The sequence below is a fragment of the Camelus dromedarius genome, chromosome 21 (assembly GCF_036321535.1).
Source record: "Camelus dromedarius isolate mCamDro1 chromosome 21, mCamDro1.pat, whole genome shotgun sequence".
NCBI classification, from domain to species: Eukaryota; Metazoa; Chordata; class Mammalia; order Artiodactyla; family Camelidae; genus Camelus; species Camelus dromedarius.
Window position 1 is genome coordinate 21,926,398 of NC_087456.1, and position 19,345 is coordinate 21,945,742.

The window sequence follows — 19,345 nt, forward strand, 5'->3', positions numbered from 1 at the left end:
AAAACTCTACATGAAAGTTAATTTAGCCTTTTCTGAAAAATTAAATTTTATTATAAAAAGCATTTAGTATTCTTTATAACAATTCAGTGATGCCTTCAGAAGCTGTTGAATTGAGTAAGTGAACAATTTCTAATTACTGTAATTTAAAATTTTGGATCTAGTTTTACTTAAAAAAATTTTTTTTCTTCCTTAAAGACACTGTTTCCTCTCAATTATCTCGGTTTTACACTTTCTTATTTTGACTTCTGATTTAATGTGCACTTAGAAACCTTAAAAAACAAGTTTAAAACTGCAAATAAAATGAAGCAAGCTCTGAGTGATGACTTATAAAGTACGTGAACTTTGTTATAATTATTTGACTACTTGATCCATTTTTGTTCTAAATTATGTCTCCAAAAAGTTGAGGTCACTAAAAACTTAATGTAGACACAATTACTCTAAATGGATCATATATATAATTAAATAATCTAATTATAGAAGCACAAGAATGTTCTAATTAAATTATTCTTTTTCAATTAAAAACAAGTGGGTTTTTTCTAATATTCTCAATCCTTTCTTCACATACAAATGAAACATACCCTATTAAAGAGTCCATAGAAGGCTTATGATATTAAGCTCATGTATGGCTATTTTTTTTAAACTCCCAATGCCAGTCACCATGCCACAAGCATTATCTCACTTAATTTTCACAGCTCTCTAAGTACTATTATCTCTAAGTACTTACTCCAAGTACTTACTATTATCTCCATTTCAAGGTCAAAGATACTAAAGCTCAGAGAAGTTAGGAACTTGCCCAAAATAACAGAGTGAGCATTTAAACAAGATTCAAAACTAGGTGAATCTGATTCCATCATGCATGTACTTCAAATTAATGTTGCCTCTGAATAATGATCAAAAGTCCATTTATCCTCATAGAAACAGGCTAGAGAAGGGATTAACAAACTATGGCCAAGACCAGAGGCCTATTTTTTAAATAGTTTTATTGGAATTCAGCCACACTCATTTGTTTACACATTGTCTATCCCTGTTTTTGCACTACAATGACAGAAATGAGTAACTGTAACAGAAATCATATAGCCTGCAAAGCTTAAAATATTTATTAAGTGATTCTTCCCAAAACAATTTTGCTGACCCCTCGTCTATAACAGTGGTTCTCAATTGTGCATCAGAATCACCTGGAGAGCTTAATAAAATACAGATTGCTGAGCTCTACCCACAGAGTTTCAGATTCAGAAAGTCTGAGGTAAAGATGAGAATATATATTTCTAATATTTTCCAAGGTGTTGCTAATGCTGCTTGCCTGAGGACTGCACTTTGAGAATCCCTGATCTGAAAGTAGGAAGAGATGATCCTGTTCCATCTTAGATCAACTATATAATAAATGAGGCCACAGAAGGCAGACTTAGTTCTTATCACAGTTTCTACTTCTGGTCATGTGACCTTGGACAAGATAAAATCAATAATGGGTAAGAAGAAAATACAAACATAAGAAAACAGAAACATAATGAGATTAGAAAAGCAGTACCAGGGAGTACGAAAGTGAAAAGGATCAAACATTACAAAGTACATTAGGATTTCTTTTAAATCACAAACTAATCAACAGGAACATAAGTGTAGATTCAAACTTAAAGGAGATGTCTGATTTGTTCTTCAGTCTTTAAATAAGTGAAATGAAATTATGCCAAACATTTTTATAACCATTTACCATAAAATAATGATTGTTATTTGATATTAATGTAATAATAATGTCTGATTTTGATACAACGTCTAAAATGAAGGAAACAAATATTAATGTACAGTTTCGAATATTAACTTTATACTAAAAATTGAATAAAACAAATAATACCTTTAGAATTATCTTCTGAACTGCAGTTTTGAAACATCTATATTCCAAATTGTACTGTGGTAATACTGTTTGCCAACCAAACTTTTCTCTTAGCCTAATAATATGTGTTATCACATCATCATCCTTTGGTTCTGGTATAGAATGTCAAAAAAATTGAGTAAGTGCAAATATGACCATTATTTAAGGATAATGTATAACATTCCAAATATTTATACATAGAGAGAAAACATAAATGGTACCTTATACTTCAAGTTTACACAAACACTATATAATTGGAAAATAAAATATAGCTTAAAATCAACTTTAACAGAAGCTGGACAGAAGGCATAATATTTTTTCATTTAAGAAAGATATTGCAAAAGACATAATTCCATAATTACACAGGCAGTTAGCAAGAGAAGACACCAGGAACAGATCTAGTCCTTCTTGATCTCTTAGTAACTAATAATTCTCTCCTTAAAACATTCTCTTTTCTTGGCTTTTATTCAACATGCTCTATGGGTTATCCTGTTAGCTCTTAAAAGCCATACTGACAAAACTAACAATGCTAAGAAGTAGTTCAAGATAATCTGGTCCTCCAGAAATCACAAACACCAGCTGATCAAAACAACTTCTTTACTAAGAATTAAATGAGGCTTCAGCTACTGTATAAAACAGTGTCAGGACTAGGATAAGGCACTGCATGACACTAAGAGTAAGTGCCTCTATATTTTGTGCCCTAGGCACCTATCTCACTTATCTCACTGTAGTCTGAGCCCTGTCAGATGCTTACACATGAAAATACATTTAAAATATTTAATTTTATATCTAACATTAGGTGTAAAACAGAGAAGGGGAGGTACTAAAAACTACTATAAGGAGACAGCACATACTATGTATGTCTAACCAAAAGGATATGTAATATTACATACTCAGATGTAAAAACATATACCTACAGAAACCAAAGTAGTATGGTGTTGGCAAAAGAAAACAGGTCAGTAGAACAGATTAGAGCCTAGAGATAAGACTATTTATAAAAACCATCTAGTAAGTAAATAGGGTGGTATTTCAAATCAATGGAGGAATGATTAACTGTTTGTATCATAATGGGAAAGTGGTTAACCATTTGAAAAAACATGCAGTTGTAGGCAAGCATAAATTATAGATAGATTAGAAAAATAAATGTGCAAAAGCAAATTACAGAAGTATTAAAAGAAAATATGGGAAAGTATGTCTATAAACCTGGGGTAGTAAAGACTTCCTGAAAAATAATCAAAGCATATAAAAAAGAAAACAATAATAAATTTTATTTCCACAAACTCAGCAATTTACACAGAAGAAAAGCTGCCAGAAACAAAGTTAAAACATAACTAATATATTGGGAGAAAATGTTGATAATCTATATAAGAGTTTAGAGATTAATATACCAAATATTTAAAGAATTCTTTCCAATCAATAAGAAATAAACATTTTGATAGAAAGATGAGCAAACAATTTAAAGGAAAACACAAATAGTCAGTAAACATGTAAAAAAAAGTTCAACTTTATTAATAATCAGGGAACTGCAAATTAAAATGACAATGAAAAAGCTGTTCTCACCCAACTGGCAAAAAATTAAAAGCTGGAAAATATCAACTGTTTGTAAGGGTATTCCTCTTATGCAATATTATAAAAGTATAAATTAATAAATCCATTATTCATGATGATTAAGCAAATTTAATAGATTTGATAAATTGTTGGGAAATGGAAGCAATTTAGGACAAAAAAATTATGATTTTTCAGAATATGTAATCAATTTAAAGAACATCTTTCAAAAAGCTGGGGAAAATTTTTTTCTAAAAAGATTGATTCAGAACTGAAAAAATCATAGGTATTTACTAAAAATAGACAATATGTTATATACTTAACACTGGAGAGTGATATAATTCTCTAGCATGCTTAGGTGTATGGTCTAATCCAAGACATTAATTCTTTATCTCAGAAATTTGAGGAGACTGGTCTATATTCACCTTACATTGAGTCAAGAATATAGGGAGTTCTGGTTCAAGATGGCAACGTAGGAAGATCCTGAATTCACCTCTTCTTATGGACACTTCTACATACGGAGCAGTTTCCTCTGAATTATTGATATATAGGGAACAATTTTCTCTTAAATTTCCTCTGGCTGAGCAACAACTACATCTTGCACAAAGAAGAAAACCACAGTGAAGTGGGTAGGAGAGGCTGAGACACAATCTTGCCATAAATCCCACCTCTGGTGCAGCAACGCACAACCCACAGGAGGGAACTCAAATTCCAGAGCTTTTCCCTGAGGAGCAAAGGTTTTGAACCTCACATTGGGCATCCTAACTTTAAGACCTGAACCTAAGGGATGAGCTTTAAAAACATCAAGTTTTGAAAACCAATGGAGCTTGTGTCCATAAGACCCAAAAGATTGCAGTGACCTGAGAAATGGCTCTTAAAGGGCTTGTACACTTGGATTTACCCACACCAGAGCCCAGCTCAGAGGCAGCTGATCATACTCAGACTTTAAGTCAAAGAGGTTCATTTGTATATATTAAAGGGTTGGCCTAAGGGGCAGGTATCTAATTTAACACACACATCTGAGAGCCTGCTGGAACACTCTCCAGGGACAGAGACTGGTGAATACCATCTTTTGACTCTCCCTCTACCTTCATCTACTCGTCAGGCACCATTTGGGGGCTCTTCCTTTGCCTCACTATAGCCAGCGATCACCATCTTCACGCTATTCCTCTGCCACACTCCAGAGCACCATTATCTCTCAGAAGGGAGCTTTTGCATGTTCCTAGTGCTCTGATTTTTAAAGCTACCACCAGGGGATGCCTTTTGATCATGGTCTCTGGAAGCCAGGGGAGTCTGAGTTCCCAGTTCCTTGAAACTGTAAAAATCAGAGACAGTTCTTGGCTGGCTATTGCCCCTAGGGCATCGCACAGACAGCAGACTGAAACACACCTGCAGTGTTTCTGTGAAAAAGGCCTATTTGCCTGCCAAGGAGCTTTGGCCTGAGGGGCAGGCTTCCGGTTTGACACATATCTAGTGGACTAAGAAAGTGCTCTCTGGGAACAGAGACTGGTAGACACAGTCATAATGCTCTCTCTCTCTGCCTTGTGCCAGTTCACTGGTATCTCCCTGACAGGAGATTATACTCTGGCACCCTGATTTTTGCAGCTGCTGGCAGGAGACACCTCTACATGGCCTAGATCTGGTGGCCATCAGATCTTATGCTCATGGGTCCCACAGAACTGTAACCAATAGAAAAAGAGTTCTTAAACAGCTACCACCTCCAGGGCACATCAAGAGGCAACAGACCCAGGCACTCAGTGTGTCTACAGCTCACTGATATCTCCCAGGAGAGAGCTTATACACTTGCTGGAGCCTCAATTTTTGTGACTACCACCCAGAGACAATTCCAGATAACCTGGCTCTGGTAGCCCATGGGACATACACTTGTGGCCTCATATATCTGAATACTTTAAGAACCACTGCCTGAGGGTCTTGCTTTCAATCAGCCTAAAACTAGGCTCTGACTAAGATGCCTCCCTTTAGACTGACAGGTCTTGGCACCGCCTCAATCACTTAGAACTATTAAAAACAAAATAGGCTGCTTGGACAATTACAGAGATTTAAGAGACAACCAAGAGCTAGGGCAGGGTTGAACAACAAGCTTTATTTCCTACATGAGGCCACTATTCCGTGAGAGGTGGTTGTTTCATCTAATGCATAGAAAACAACACAGAAAGTCAGGAAAAGTGAGGAAATAGAGGAATATGTTCCAAACAAAAGAATAAAGTAAAATCTCAGGAAAAATTCTTAATAAAATTGACATAAAATAATTTACCTGGAAAAGAGTTCAAAGTAATGATCATAGAGATGCTCACCAAATTTGAGAAAATGGATGAACACGGTGATAACTTCAACAAAGAGATAGAAGATATAAGAAAGTACCAAAATGAAGTCACAGAGCTGAAAAATATAATAACTAAGTTGAAAAATACACTATAGGGGTACAATAACAATCTAGATGAAGCAGAAGAAAGGATTAGCAAACTTACTAGAAGAAAAGTCACTGGAGTCCACCCAATCAGAGCAAAAGAAAAAGTAATTTTAAAAGTGAAGATAGCTTAAGGGACTTGTGGGACAACATCAAGCAAACTAATATTTGCATTATATTTCTCCTTGAAGGAGAAAAGAAATAGAAAAGCCCAGAAAAATAATTTGAAGAAATAATGGCTGAAAACGTCCCTAACCTGGGGAAGGAAACAGATATCCAGATTCAGGAAGCCCAGAGGGTTCCAAACAAAATTAACCCAAAGAGTCCCACACCAAGACACACTGTAATTAAAATGTCAAATGATAAAGATAAGGAAAGACTCTTAAAAGCATCAAGAGAAAACAACTTATTATGTACAAAGGACTATGAACAGATTTTTCAGCAGAAACTTTGCAGACTAGAAAACAGTGGAATGATATATTCAAAATGCTGAAAGAAAATACTTTCAACCAAGAATACTCTACTCAATTATTATTCAAAATTTATTTTATTTTATTTTTTAGGATTTTTTTGGGGGGGTGATTAGGCTTACTTTTTTTTATTGAACCCAGGACCTTGTGCATGATAGGCGTGCACGCTGCCACTGAGCTATATACCATCCACCCTATTATTTAGAATTGAAGAAAACTTAAAGAATTTTCCAAACATTTCCAAACATAGGAAAGGCTAAAAAAGTTCATCATCACTAAACTGGCTTTAAAGGAAATATTGAAGGGACTTATTTAAGCTGAAAAGAAGGGTGCTAATTAGCAACAAGAAAACATATAAAAGAATAAATGTCATCAGAAAGGTAAATATATAGTAAATGTACTGGATTAATCATTTATAAAAGTAGTATGAAGGTTAAAAGACAAAAATAGTAAAAAAAAAAAAAACTATAATAACAATAACTAGTGAAGGGATGCATAAGTTAAAAAGATGTAAAATGTGAGATCAAAAACAAAACGTGGAGAGTAGAGTAAAAATGCAGAGCTTTAGAATGTTACATGTAAGCCTCATAGTAACCACAAAGCAAAATCCTACAGTAGATATACAGAAGATAAAAGAAAGGAATCTAAACATAGCACTGAGGAAAGTCATCAAACGACAAAGGAAAAGAGCAAGAGAAGAATAAAGGAACAGAGAGGAACTACAAAACAGCCCCCCAAAATGAACAAAATGGCAATAAGTATATACTTATCAATATTACTTTAAATGTAAATGGATAAATTCTCCAATCAAAAGATACAAAGTGGCTGAATGGATTAAAACAAAACAAAGACTCATCCATATGCTGCCTACAAGAGACTTACTTCAGAAGAAAGGACATACAGACTGATAGTATAGAAAGAGATATTCCATGCAAATGGAAACAAAAAGGAAGCTGAGGTAGCTATACCCATATCAGACAAAATGAACTTTAAAACAAAGACAGTAATAAAGGACAAAGGGCATTTATATAATGATGAAAGGGCCAATGAGCAAGAGGATATACCATTTGTAAGTATTTATGAATCCAACATAGGAGCACCTAGATATACAAAGCAACTATTAACAGAGCTAAAGAGAGAGATGACATCAGCACAATAATAGTAGTGGTCTTTAATATGACTTCCATCAATGGATACAACATCAAGACTGAAAATCAACAAGGAAATACTGGCCTTGAAAGACACATTAAACTGGATGAACTCAATAGATAAATACAGAACATTCCACCCTGAAACAACAGAATACACATTCTTTTTGATTGCACATGAAACATTATCCAGGAGAGATCATATATTTGGCAACAAAATAAGACTGAACAAATTTAGGAAGATTAAAGTCATATCAAGCATCTTTTCCAACCACACAGTGTGAAACAAGAAATCAACTACAGAAAACTGAAAAAATTCAAAATTATGGAAATAAGCAACATTTTACAAGATAACCAATGGTCGAAGAAGAAATCAAAGGATAGGAATGGTTCAAGATGGCAACATAGGAAGATTCCAAACTCACCTCCTACCACAGACACAACAAATCTAAACTACATATAGAATAATTCCCCCAGAAAGGGATCTGAAAACTGGATGAACAAAGTTTCCATGATGAAGGGTAAAAGGTATCAAGCATCAAGATGATGGAGAGGCAGAAAACCCACACCCCAGCTGTGGTGATCCACAATCTGGTGTGATCACAAGGTATGGATCTTCTCCTTAAGGAGAAGGGATCTGAGCTCAACATCAGGGACCCCCATCCCCTAGATCCTGCACAGAAGAGATGAGTCCCTAAAACACTTGCCTTTGAAAACAAGGAATACGTCCAGGAAAACTACAAAACTGCAGGAAATGGAAACCCTGCTCCTAAAAAGCTTGCAATGCAGACTCAACCAACTTGAAAACCAGTGCAAAAACACCAGGATGAAAAGTACATGAAGGGGACACACTTACTAATACTGAAGCATCTGCTGGAGAGGCAGGAACCAGTTGGGATACTCCCCTGGAACTGAGACACTGGAAGGAGCCATATTTGTAATCTCAGGCTACCTTGCTAATGCAGGTGCTGGTTGGCACCATTTTGGAATTCTCCATCTAACCTGTTAGAGCCAATAGGTTTGACCAATTAGAGTCCTGCCCACCCTTGCAACATGGGTGGACCTCACAGCCAGCCAAATGATAGCCCCATACACCAAGCTGCACAACAACATCATCCAGGCCTTGCAGCTGGTATGGGGACCAGCCTTGCCCATCAGTGTCCTGCAGCAGTGTGGCCAGGCCCTGCAGTCTGTAAGTCAGCCAATCCACCAGCAACCCACAGTAGCCAAAGATCCATCACATCAGGAGGGCACACATAGTCCACATAAAGAACATACTGTGATCACCTAGCTTTGGTGGCTAGGCAGTATTGTGACTCTCAGCCCCACAGGACATCTTCTTAAAAAGGCTGCTCCTTCAAGACTGAAAGAGATAGCTAATTTACCTAATACACAGAAATAAAGACAGACAATTAGGAAAAATGAGGAGACAGAAGTATATGTTCCAATTGAACAAACAACACAAAACCTCAGAAAAAGAACTAAATGAATTGGAGGTAAGCAATCTACCTGGGAAAATGTTCAAAGTAATGGTTGTAAACAGTCACCAAACTCAGGAGAAGAATGGATGAACACAGTATGAACCCCAATAAAAAGACTGAAAATATTAAAAGTACCAAAGAGAAGTTATAACTGAACTGAAAAATATGTTAGAGGGATTCAACAGCATCCCAGATGAGGTATATGAATGAATCAGTGAACTGGAGACAAAACAATGGAACCCATCCTGGCACAGCAGCAAAATAATAAAAAGGTCTTAAAAAGTGAAGATACCTTAAGGGAACTTTAGAACAACATCAAGTAGAACAATATTTGTATTTTAGGGATCCCAGAAAAACAAGAGAGAAAGGGCCAGAAAAATTATTTAAAGAAATACTAGCCAAAAATTTCCCTAATCTGGGGAAAAAACAGACATCTGGTTTTAGGGAGCCCATAGAGTTCCAAATAATAAAAACCCAAAGATACCTACACCAAAACACATTATAAATAAAACAGTAAAAGTTAGGGATAAATAGAGAATCCTAAAGCAACAAGAGAAAACAAGTTGTTATGTACAAGAAAAACCCCATAAGGTTATCAGCAGATTTTTCAGCAGAAACTTTATAGGCCAAAATGGAGTGGCATGACATATTGAAGCTGCTGAAAGAAAAAAAACTTCCAATCAAGAATTCTCTACCCAGGAAGGTTATCATTCAAAAGTGAAGAAGAGATCAATAGTTTCCCAGATAAGCAGAACTAAACCATCACCACTAAACCAGCCCTATACAAAATATTAAAGGGACTTCTGTAAGCTGAGAGGAAATGGCACTAAAAATAATAAGAAAATAAATGAAAGTAAAAACCTCACAGGCAAAGGTGTAAATATATAAAAAGGTAGTGGATCAAACACTTATGAAGCAAGCATGAAGGTTAAAAAAACCAAAGTAATAAAATTAACTAAAATTACGATAATTAAAGGATGCATAAAAGAAAAAGACATAATGTGTCATCAAAAGTATAAAACATGGGAGATAGTAAAAGATAAAGCTTTGAAATGTGGAATTCAAATCTAACTCGCTACCAACTTAAAACAGGCTACTACTTACATAGGATATTATATATGACCTTCATGGTAATCACAAAGAAAAAACTGATAGTAAATATACAAAAGAAAAATGAGAAAGGACTCTAAATATATCACTAAAAAAACCCACCAAAATACAAGGGAAGAGAGAAAAAGAAGTAAGGAACAGAGAGGAACTATAAAAACTGCCCCCCCAAAAAATTACAAAATGGCAATAAGTACACAACAATTAATAATTACTTTAAATACAGATGGACTACATTTGCCATAAAAGACATAGAGGGGCTGAATAGATTTTAAAAGAAAAAAGCCCATCTCTATGCTGCCTACTAGAGATTTACTTCAAATGAAGGGACACACACAGACTGAAAGTGAAGGATGAAAAAAAGACATTCCATGGAAATGGAAATGAAAAGAAAGCTGGAGTAGCTATACTTATATCAGACAAAACAGACTTCAAAACAAAGACTGTAATAAAAGACAAAGGTTATTAGATAATGATAAAGGGGTCAATTCAGCAAGAAGATGTAACATTTATAAATGTATATGCACAGAGGAGCACCAAGGTATGTAAGGAAAATATTAACAAAATTAAAGGGAGAAATTGAAAGCAATATATAATAGTAAAGGACCCCACCTGCATCAATGGATAGATACATCTTCTACACAGAAAATCAGTAAGAAAACATTGGATTTAAATAACACATTAGATCAGGCTGAATTAATAGATGCAAAAAAAGCATTCTATCCAAAAGGAGCAGAATATACATTTTTCTCTAGCGTACATGGAACAGGACAGATCACAAGTTAGGTCACAACCAAGTCTCAATTAATTCAAGAATTTGAAATCATATCATGTATCTTCTCCAACCATCTTCTTGTGGCTATAGAAGTCATAGCAGCTTACTTCAAAGTCACTAGAGGAAAGACTCTCGAAGGAGTCTGCTAGCAGGATAGAGTGTTACATAATGTGATAAAATCACAGGAGTGACAGCCTATGACCTTTTCCATATTCTATTGGTTAGAAGCAGTCACAAGTCCTGCCCATACTCAAGGGGAGAGGATTAGACAAGGCATGAACACCACCACGTTCATGTGCATTTTTTCCAGTCTGAGGCATTCATAATTTGAGTTTTCGTTTTTGTTTTTTTTTTTAATGAAGTTTGTATAAGTCAGGGGCCCTGAAGTTTAAGCTTCAATACTTTCATGATAAGTCTTCCTTGGACCATGGTATCTCAGTGAAAAATAGAAAAGTTTGTTTTTTCCTATAAAATTTAAAATATTAATACAAATAAAAATTTCAAGTAGAGAAAGTACAAACTGGAAAATGTTAGTGGAAGAAAATATGTTTTAATCAATTCTTCATTTGGGGGTTTAAACTCCAAGTTAGACAAAAACATAAAATTATTAAATATGATGATATCATCAAGTTTTACAGAATAAAACAAAACCATACTACTTTATTTTATCTATAGTTCTATACCATAACCTTCAGGGACTTTCCTCAATTAAGTAGTCACTGAACAGTCTCTGTCAATTTTTTAATCTAATGATATTTTAAGTTTTCAAAAACAATTTTTAAAGTTTTTACAATCCTATAGGCAACCAAACATAAAATTCAGTAAGACTGTTTCTTCTAAAATCAGTGTCCAACATAAGCACACAAAACCACAGAATAATTTTTTAAAGTGAGGTGCCTTCTAAACAAGCTGGGTCAGTGATACACATACCTGTTCTATCATACGACACGAGCCTTTCTTTTCTAACTTCTGGACAAGCATGAGTTTGATCCTTTTCCTTTGATTTCTCTTTATTCTTATGGGGAACCCGTTCTGGAGCACATATATCTTGTTGAGTTCTACTATCCTGAAAGTCTGAAAATAAAACCATTATTAACTGAATAACCAACATGAGCTATAATAACACCCTGGTAATTTCATATACCAAGCAATATAGTCGATCATAATGTCATTACAGTATTTAAGGGCACTAACTCTGAGTCAAACTGCCTTCGTTCCAAGCTCAATTACAAGCCTTTATCACTCACAGTTCTGTAACTTATTGTCTAATTACTTGTCCACCTTACTTTACTCACCTTTGAACTGAAAATTATTACTGTAAGCACCTCAAAGGTTTAAATTACTGGTTACTGGTTACTGTAACATGTTACACATGGTTACTGAGGTACATGTTAATAATCTCATTATTATAACAAATCTTTTAAATGTGAATCCTTATGTGAAATAAATACATACAAAAAACCCTTTTATTAAATGTCATTTAATAACTGAGCCCAGAAAATGTTTAGATACAAATGCTGAAAAGTAACATAGGGCCTATTTCTCACATTCCTTCTATGACTTACCTGACTAGTGAATTTTGAACATGAAGAAGAATGGGGAAATTACTGAACACAGGGCTTTTCAAAGGAAATAAATTTTACTTTTTCTATTCATTGATTTAGCAAATATTCATTTAGTATAAGGTAATGAGCTATAATCAAGCATGGGATAAGACACAATAATCACAAACAAAACAAATTAAGTACAAGTGAAATGCCCAATAAGCTCTATTTCAGCCAACAGTTCTAATTCAGGAGAGAGAGAGAGAATCTCCCATTTGTATAATCAGAGGGGAATACATACCTGTTCCATTCCAAGGAATCAAATGTTGAGTGACGGTAAGGTTTTTAATTGTGGGGTAGGGGACAAGGCTGAGAAAAAGACAGGAAGACAGAAGGATTGTTCGGTAGATCACAAGGAGAAAATACGGGCTTCAGTGGAAAGTCTATGTGAGATAACAGTTTCTCCCACCTCCTTGCCTTAATTGAAACCTAGTTATTTCCTAACACTGAACCCCCTCAAGCAGTGGTTATTAATACCCCAATACCCTAAGTACCTCAAGATTGGAAAGTGGCTTGTTTTCCTCCTTGTTCCTCATTTACCATTTTGAAATCATTACAACTTGCCCTCTTTAAACACAAAAAATCCCACTCCTCTGAAGCTCATGCCTTTTTGTTACATCATATTCTTCCATTCTTCACTGACATCCACCAATTGCCTGGTCACTCAATCTAGAATCCTGGCTCCAGAGAGAGACTACTTTCTCCATACTAAACTTGCCATCATTCTGGAAGACTTAAGGATTCATGAATTAAGACCTGTCTGATACCATGCTCCCCTCCTCCAATTTCTAGACCTCTCTCATCTCTAGATCACTTCAAATAACCACTCCCAAGATTACATCCTAATGCTTGTCATCATTGGCCTTTGTCCTTCCAGCTTGCTTGATACACTCGATATCACCGTTTTTTTAATCTCTTCAGTACTTCCACTTCACTGCCCCATTACTGTCTCACAATCCATCAACTTTCTATTTTTTTTTCATTTTTCTCTTTATCCAGTTGAGGTTATATTGTCTCCAACAACACTCATGCCAATATCCTAAACTCTCCTTTTCTTTTGGACTCACCTATATGGCAAAACACCAGCCCTGCATGAACTGGACTGTGTGCCCTATGTGCCTACAGCCAGTGTTATCAAAGAAACGTCCGCAAATGGATAGATTAATAACCACTAAAATTCACATTAATTAACCATAAACACTCCCTTAACATAAACCTGCAATCTCATGATTGTGTGGTTAACTTGCTCTTCTGGCTCTTCAATGGCTATTTCAGATTTTCTCCATGCTCCTCAAATCTGCTACCTTTACCTTCCAATCTCTCTATTTCAACTGATCTCATGACATTTCCCAGGGAACATAAAAGACATCTGATGGGAATTCCTTCAGGCCTACAAACACTTATAAATCCCAGGCCCTCTCTCTGTTTTAACATAGAAACAGTCTTGCCCAATCAAGGCTGAAAGTTCTGCAGCTCAAGTCCCCTCAGGAAATCTAACATATCTGTCTTCAGGCATAGGAAATTTCAGGTATCATCCATATTTAGGGGGCTGTGTATTTTTAACATTTTTTTATTGAGTTATAGTCATTTTACAATGTTGTGTCAAATTCCAGTGTAGAGCACAATTTTTCAGTGATACATGAACATACATATATTCATTATCACATTCTTTCTCACTGTGAGCTACCACCAGATCTTGTATACATTTCCCCGTGCTATACAGTACAATCTTGTTTATCTATTCTACATTTTGAAATCCCAGTCTGTCCCTTCCCACCCCCCATCCCCTTGGCAACCACAAGTTTGTATTCTATGTCTATGAGTCTGTTTCTGTTTTGTATTTATGTTTTTGTTTGTTTGTTTTTAGATTCCACATATGAGTGATCTCATATGGTATTTTTCTTTCTCTTTCTGGCTTACTTCACTTAGAATGACATTCTCCAGGAACATCCATGTTGCTGCAAATGGCATTATGTTGTCAGTTTTTACAGCTGAATAGTATTCCATTGTATAAATATACCACTTCTTCTTTATTCAGTCATCTGTTGATGGACATTTAGGCTGTTTCCATGTCTTGGCTATTGTAAATAGTGCTGCTATGAACATTGGGGTGCAGGTGTCATTAGAGGGCTGTATATTTAATAAGGAATATAAGAGGAAATATATTATCATTAAAAATAATCAAACTATGGTCTAGTCCAGAAAGGAAAAGAAACCCTAATTCTGGCAGAACCTACAGCACCTGAGAAACAATAGCATTTAAAGGGCAAAGGAATAAGAATCCATAAAAGAGTGAAAAAGAGCAGCTAAAAAAGTAGAAAGAAAGCCAAGAGAATATTTTTCCTCAAAAGTCAAGGGTAAAGAAAGGAAATAAGTGGTCAAAAGAATAAAATATTACAGAATAGTTCAGTAAAACAAAGATTTTTAAATTTATAAACCAATTCTTCTTATAAAGAATTAGCCATGCAGAGGTATAGATGACTTTAAAAAGAGTCTTATCAGTAGAATGGAGGAGGCAGAATCTAGGATGAGGAGTGAACCAGAAGGAAGTGAGGCAGGAGGCCTAGGCAACTCTTTCAAAAAGTCTGACCATACAGTGGGAATTACAAGAAAGGAACACAGGACCAAAGATATTTCTGAGTTATTTTCTTTAAGATGGGTAAGCTTTAAGCTTATCGCATATTTATGTGCATACAGAAAAGAACCAGTAGAAAGGAAGACGAGAGAGAAGATAATGGATGGACCTCAAGTTCCTGGGGACATGACAAAAAAGGAGCTCCAAAACTAATGTGGTGAGAACAACCTTCAAAGAGAGGAGGCAGAGTTACTCCCTGAGATAAGTACTGTGGATGGGGCTGAGGAGCTAGAAGTTAGGCAAGTTTTCATTTGATTATCTCTATCTTCAATTTTTATGTTTTATAAAGTAGGAGGCATAATCAAGTAAGATAGGCTTATGGTTAAATTGTGACAGATTAAACAGATTTTGTGTGTAACTAGAAGGAAAGCTAAAAAGAGACATAAAATGACACAAGGCAGCACTGAGTGCCTTACTGACGCTGGGGACCACGAATCAGGAAAAAAATACTAATTGATGTGATTGTGTAAGTGTTCTACAAAAAAAACACTTAGCAACCCAAGTTAGTAAGCAAGGAAAATTGACAATTTTATTGATTAGTTTGTTTTGCTAATCCAGGTGCAGAGGAAAGAAATAGGAAAATGGAGTTGAAGATATTGGTAACAGAGTGGCTGATCCACAAAGAAATTAAGACGAGAATGGAGACCAAAGAGGAACCTTTATAAAAGTGAGGATATAACAGAGCTGGATAAAAAAGAAAGTTGTGGTTCAAAAAAAATGTAAATGGTAGAATTTGGAATTGGAAGAAGGTAGACCGAAAAAATGGAGATATGTGGAGAAGTAATCAGAATACTGGTAGACAAGATGAATAAAGTCAGAACACAGCCAGAAGACACTGGGGACTTAAAAGAATGCTGACCCTCCTCTTTAGGGTCTTTACCTCACACACACACACAAAATGAGATGGTATGCAGGAAAGTGATCTGAACTGAAAATTGCTATAGAAATGCTAGATGTTCTTGGTGGTGGCCCCAATATCACTGTTATTTTTATTATCACAATCAGAGCTTAGATTATGTTCCCTTTAAAAGGCAAACTTCGTATTTTCACTAGTTGCCATGACTAATGGAATTAGTAAAGTACCAAACCGTGCATTTTGAAAGTAGACTGTAGTATTTCAATATATTTCACTTGTTTTATTAATACTATGAAAGCTTATTTCCATCTCCATAAAAAAAAAAAAACATAAGTCAACATGCCTGGATTGTAATCTTGATAAATTTCTTCTGTTTTCTTTGACTTCAAAGGTACAGAGGTTGTTCTAAATGTTTTATATTTCTGTGTCTCCTTTTCTGCTGGTCGATTCCCTGATGGTATGTCATCTTTGTAATTTTGCTCTTCTTTGTATTTTAAAAGTCTAATATGACAAAGAAAATAAGATGATGTAATCAAAATTCCCTATAACTTAAATTTTAAATCTTTATCTTACAACAAAGTATCTATCCTGTCAATTTTTGATAGGCACTTTGAAAAGCAGATCTGAAACATGGAGAGTTTATTTAAATGCTAAATAGATCTAATTGATATTATTACTGAAATTTTGAAGCTGAAAAGGACTTAAGAATTATCACCTAATTTTAAGAGGTAAAGAAATGCTACCCATTTCCTTTGCCTCTATCATGACACATATAAATGCTTTATCTGAAATGTTATACATTATTAAGGATAAGTAGGATGACTGATGATGATAATCAAAAAACAAAAAAACAACAAAAAGAAATGTTACCCAATTAAGTGAGTGGCACAGTGAGGTCAGAATACTGTTTTCTGAAACTCAATACCCACGTTACCTTCCTTTATAAAACAACTACAACTACCACCAACCCATAACAGGATTAGAGCCAAAATCTTTTCACCCTGTGTTAGCCAACTGCATACTTTATAAATGTTTGAAAAACCTTTTCGTAAGAACAGAATCCAAAATCACTACTTACAATTGACCTGTAGCCATACACCATACTTCTACAAGGCAGGGAAAATTCAGGGTTCTGGAAATCGTTGCATGTATTTTTCAGTGGAAAAAATACCCACTGGTATATTAAACAAATATACTTAATGACATGAATAATAAGGTAATACTTTTCCTTCAAAGACAAAGTACTTTGAACTCGTTCATGGATAGCTTTATTAAGTATTCTTAAATCTTTTTTCTTTGAGTACTTTGTGAGTGCCATTTGGTTTATAAACACCTTGAACAGTTGCCTTTTCACTGAAATGTCTATCCAAATCCTTTGTTCTTTTTTTTTTTTTTTTTAACCGAATTGTTTACCATTTTCTTGGCAATGTTTAGTTCTTTTCACATTTTGGATAGTAATCTCTTGTCATTTTATGCATTTTGGAAGTATCTTCTAGTTTGAACTTACCTTTTCACTTTCTTGATGAAGTCTTAAGAACTTCCGTTTATCAACTTTAAAATAATCTAATTTATCTATCTTTCTACGATTTGTGTTATGTCTTATTTAAGAAATCTTTTACTCCAAGGAGATGACAAAATTCTCTTATACTTTTTACTGACAGTCTTAAAGTTTTCACAAATCTTACAATTCATACATTAAGTTCTAAATCCTTGATTTTTGGTTTAAGGACAAATCAAATTTCTGTCCCCACCCCATAAGGATACACAATCATCACAGCACCGTTACTGAACACCCCCATCTCTCTCACTGATCTGTAACGCCAAGTCTGTCAACACTCAATATGTATGAAATTATCCATCCCTGATTCATTATTTTTATTTGCTTTTCCTAGTTTCTATATCACACTGTTTTTAATTACCATAGTTTTGACAGCTATAAGCTGAGACCCCCAAATTTTCTTTTTCTTAAAAAGTGCTTACATATTCCTGGCCCTTTGTTTTTCTATATATATTTTATATTACATTTTATAATTAAAATTATACTTAATTTTATAATGTTCTTCATAAAGGTCAAACGTACCATTTTAAAAATAATTTTTTCTAGGTACCTTATTTTTCATTACTACTAAAAATGGTAGGTATGATTTAATTACATTTCAATCTATTGCTATACTATGGAAAAGCAATTCATTTACAAATACTGATTTTAATCTAGCTAAATTTACTTATCAATTATAAAACTTTGAAAATTCCTTTGTACTTTATTAGTAGACAGTCTACGAATGATTACAGTTTCTCCTCTTTCAAACCTCTTGGCTTTCATTTCCTCGTCTTTTTTTTTCTTCTTTTTCCCCTTATTGCCTTAGGACCTACAATAGCACGTTGAATTGAAGTGTCAATAGCAAGCATTCTTGTCACTTTTCTGAATCTAAAAGGAATATTCTGAACACTTGATCATTAAATATGCTATTTGCATAAGGTTTTGGTAAATGTCCTTAATCAAGTAGTTTGCTAAGAGTTTTTATCATTAAGAGATATTGAATTTTATCAAATGCTTTTCTTCCTTTAATCTATTAATGGTAATTAACATTGATAGATTTTCTAATGTTTAACCTTGCATTTCTGAAATAAACTACTCAATTTGATCTTGATGTATCATCCATTTTTATACACTGCTTTAATTTATAGGTTAATATTTTATTTAGGATTTTTCTTCCTAAGATCATGAATGGAATTGATTTGGAGGATTGTATAAACTACATTCATAAATTGAGTTAAGGACTACTTTCTCCTTTTCTATTCTGTAGAAGTTGTATAAGGTTGGATTCACCTGTTTCTTGAGTTTTTGTCAGAATTCTAATGCGTTCTAACAAAAACTATTAAAAACTCAGAAACCCTATCAATCTCTCTGGGCCTGATGTGTGTGGTCTGTGGAGGAAGGAGAGGTATGGGAATGGTAAGTGATTCATAACTACTAATTCAACTATTTTAGTAATAAAAAGATAGTTCATCTTTTCTATTACTTACTGAGACTATTTTGTATATTTATATTTTTCTTAAATTTTTATATTTTGTGTAAGTTTTCAACTTATTACTATAAAATAGTTAATTTTCTCATCTTTTTAATTGCAGATCTGGACTTAGCTCCCCCTTCTGAACTAATATTGGTTACAAAACTATTGCATACCACTACTCAATGGTACACCATTCACACTGTAGCCCCCTGAGTTTGTGTTTTAGGAGGCAATATATAAAGAGAACACCTTGTGAATGGTGCTTCCTGAAGCTATGCAATGTCACAACCCTTACTGTCTAATTGTGACTTCTTTTTCTTCTTCATGGTCGATCTTGTCCAAGGGTTGTCAGTTTTACTGACAACTGTTGAATTAGCTGATTTTCTCTATTTTATCTTTGATTTCTATTTCATTAATT

The 19,345-nt window shown here is 34.5% G+C and overlaps 1 protein-coding gene across 1 annotated transcript in view; it reads right to left on the reverse strand.

The window, feature by feature from the left end:
- DNAH14 (dynein axonemal heavy chain 14) overlaps positions 1 to 19,345 on the reverse strand; it is a 258,985-nt gene that overhangs the window by 237,304 nt on the left and 2,336 nt on the right. Inside the window, exons 2-4 of the mRNA XM_031438276.2 lie at positions 16,253 to 16,414; positions 11,749 to 11,876; positions 1,847 to 1,977 (exon numbers count right to left, since the gene is read on the reverse strand). Coding sequence (XP_031294136.2) covers positions 1,847 to 1,977; positions 11,749 to 11,876; positions 16,253 to 16,414 — 421 coding nt within the window. The remainder of the gene's footprint in view (positions 1 to 1,846; positions 1,978 to 11,748; positions 11,877 to 16,252; positions 16,415 to 19,345) is intronic.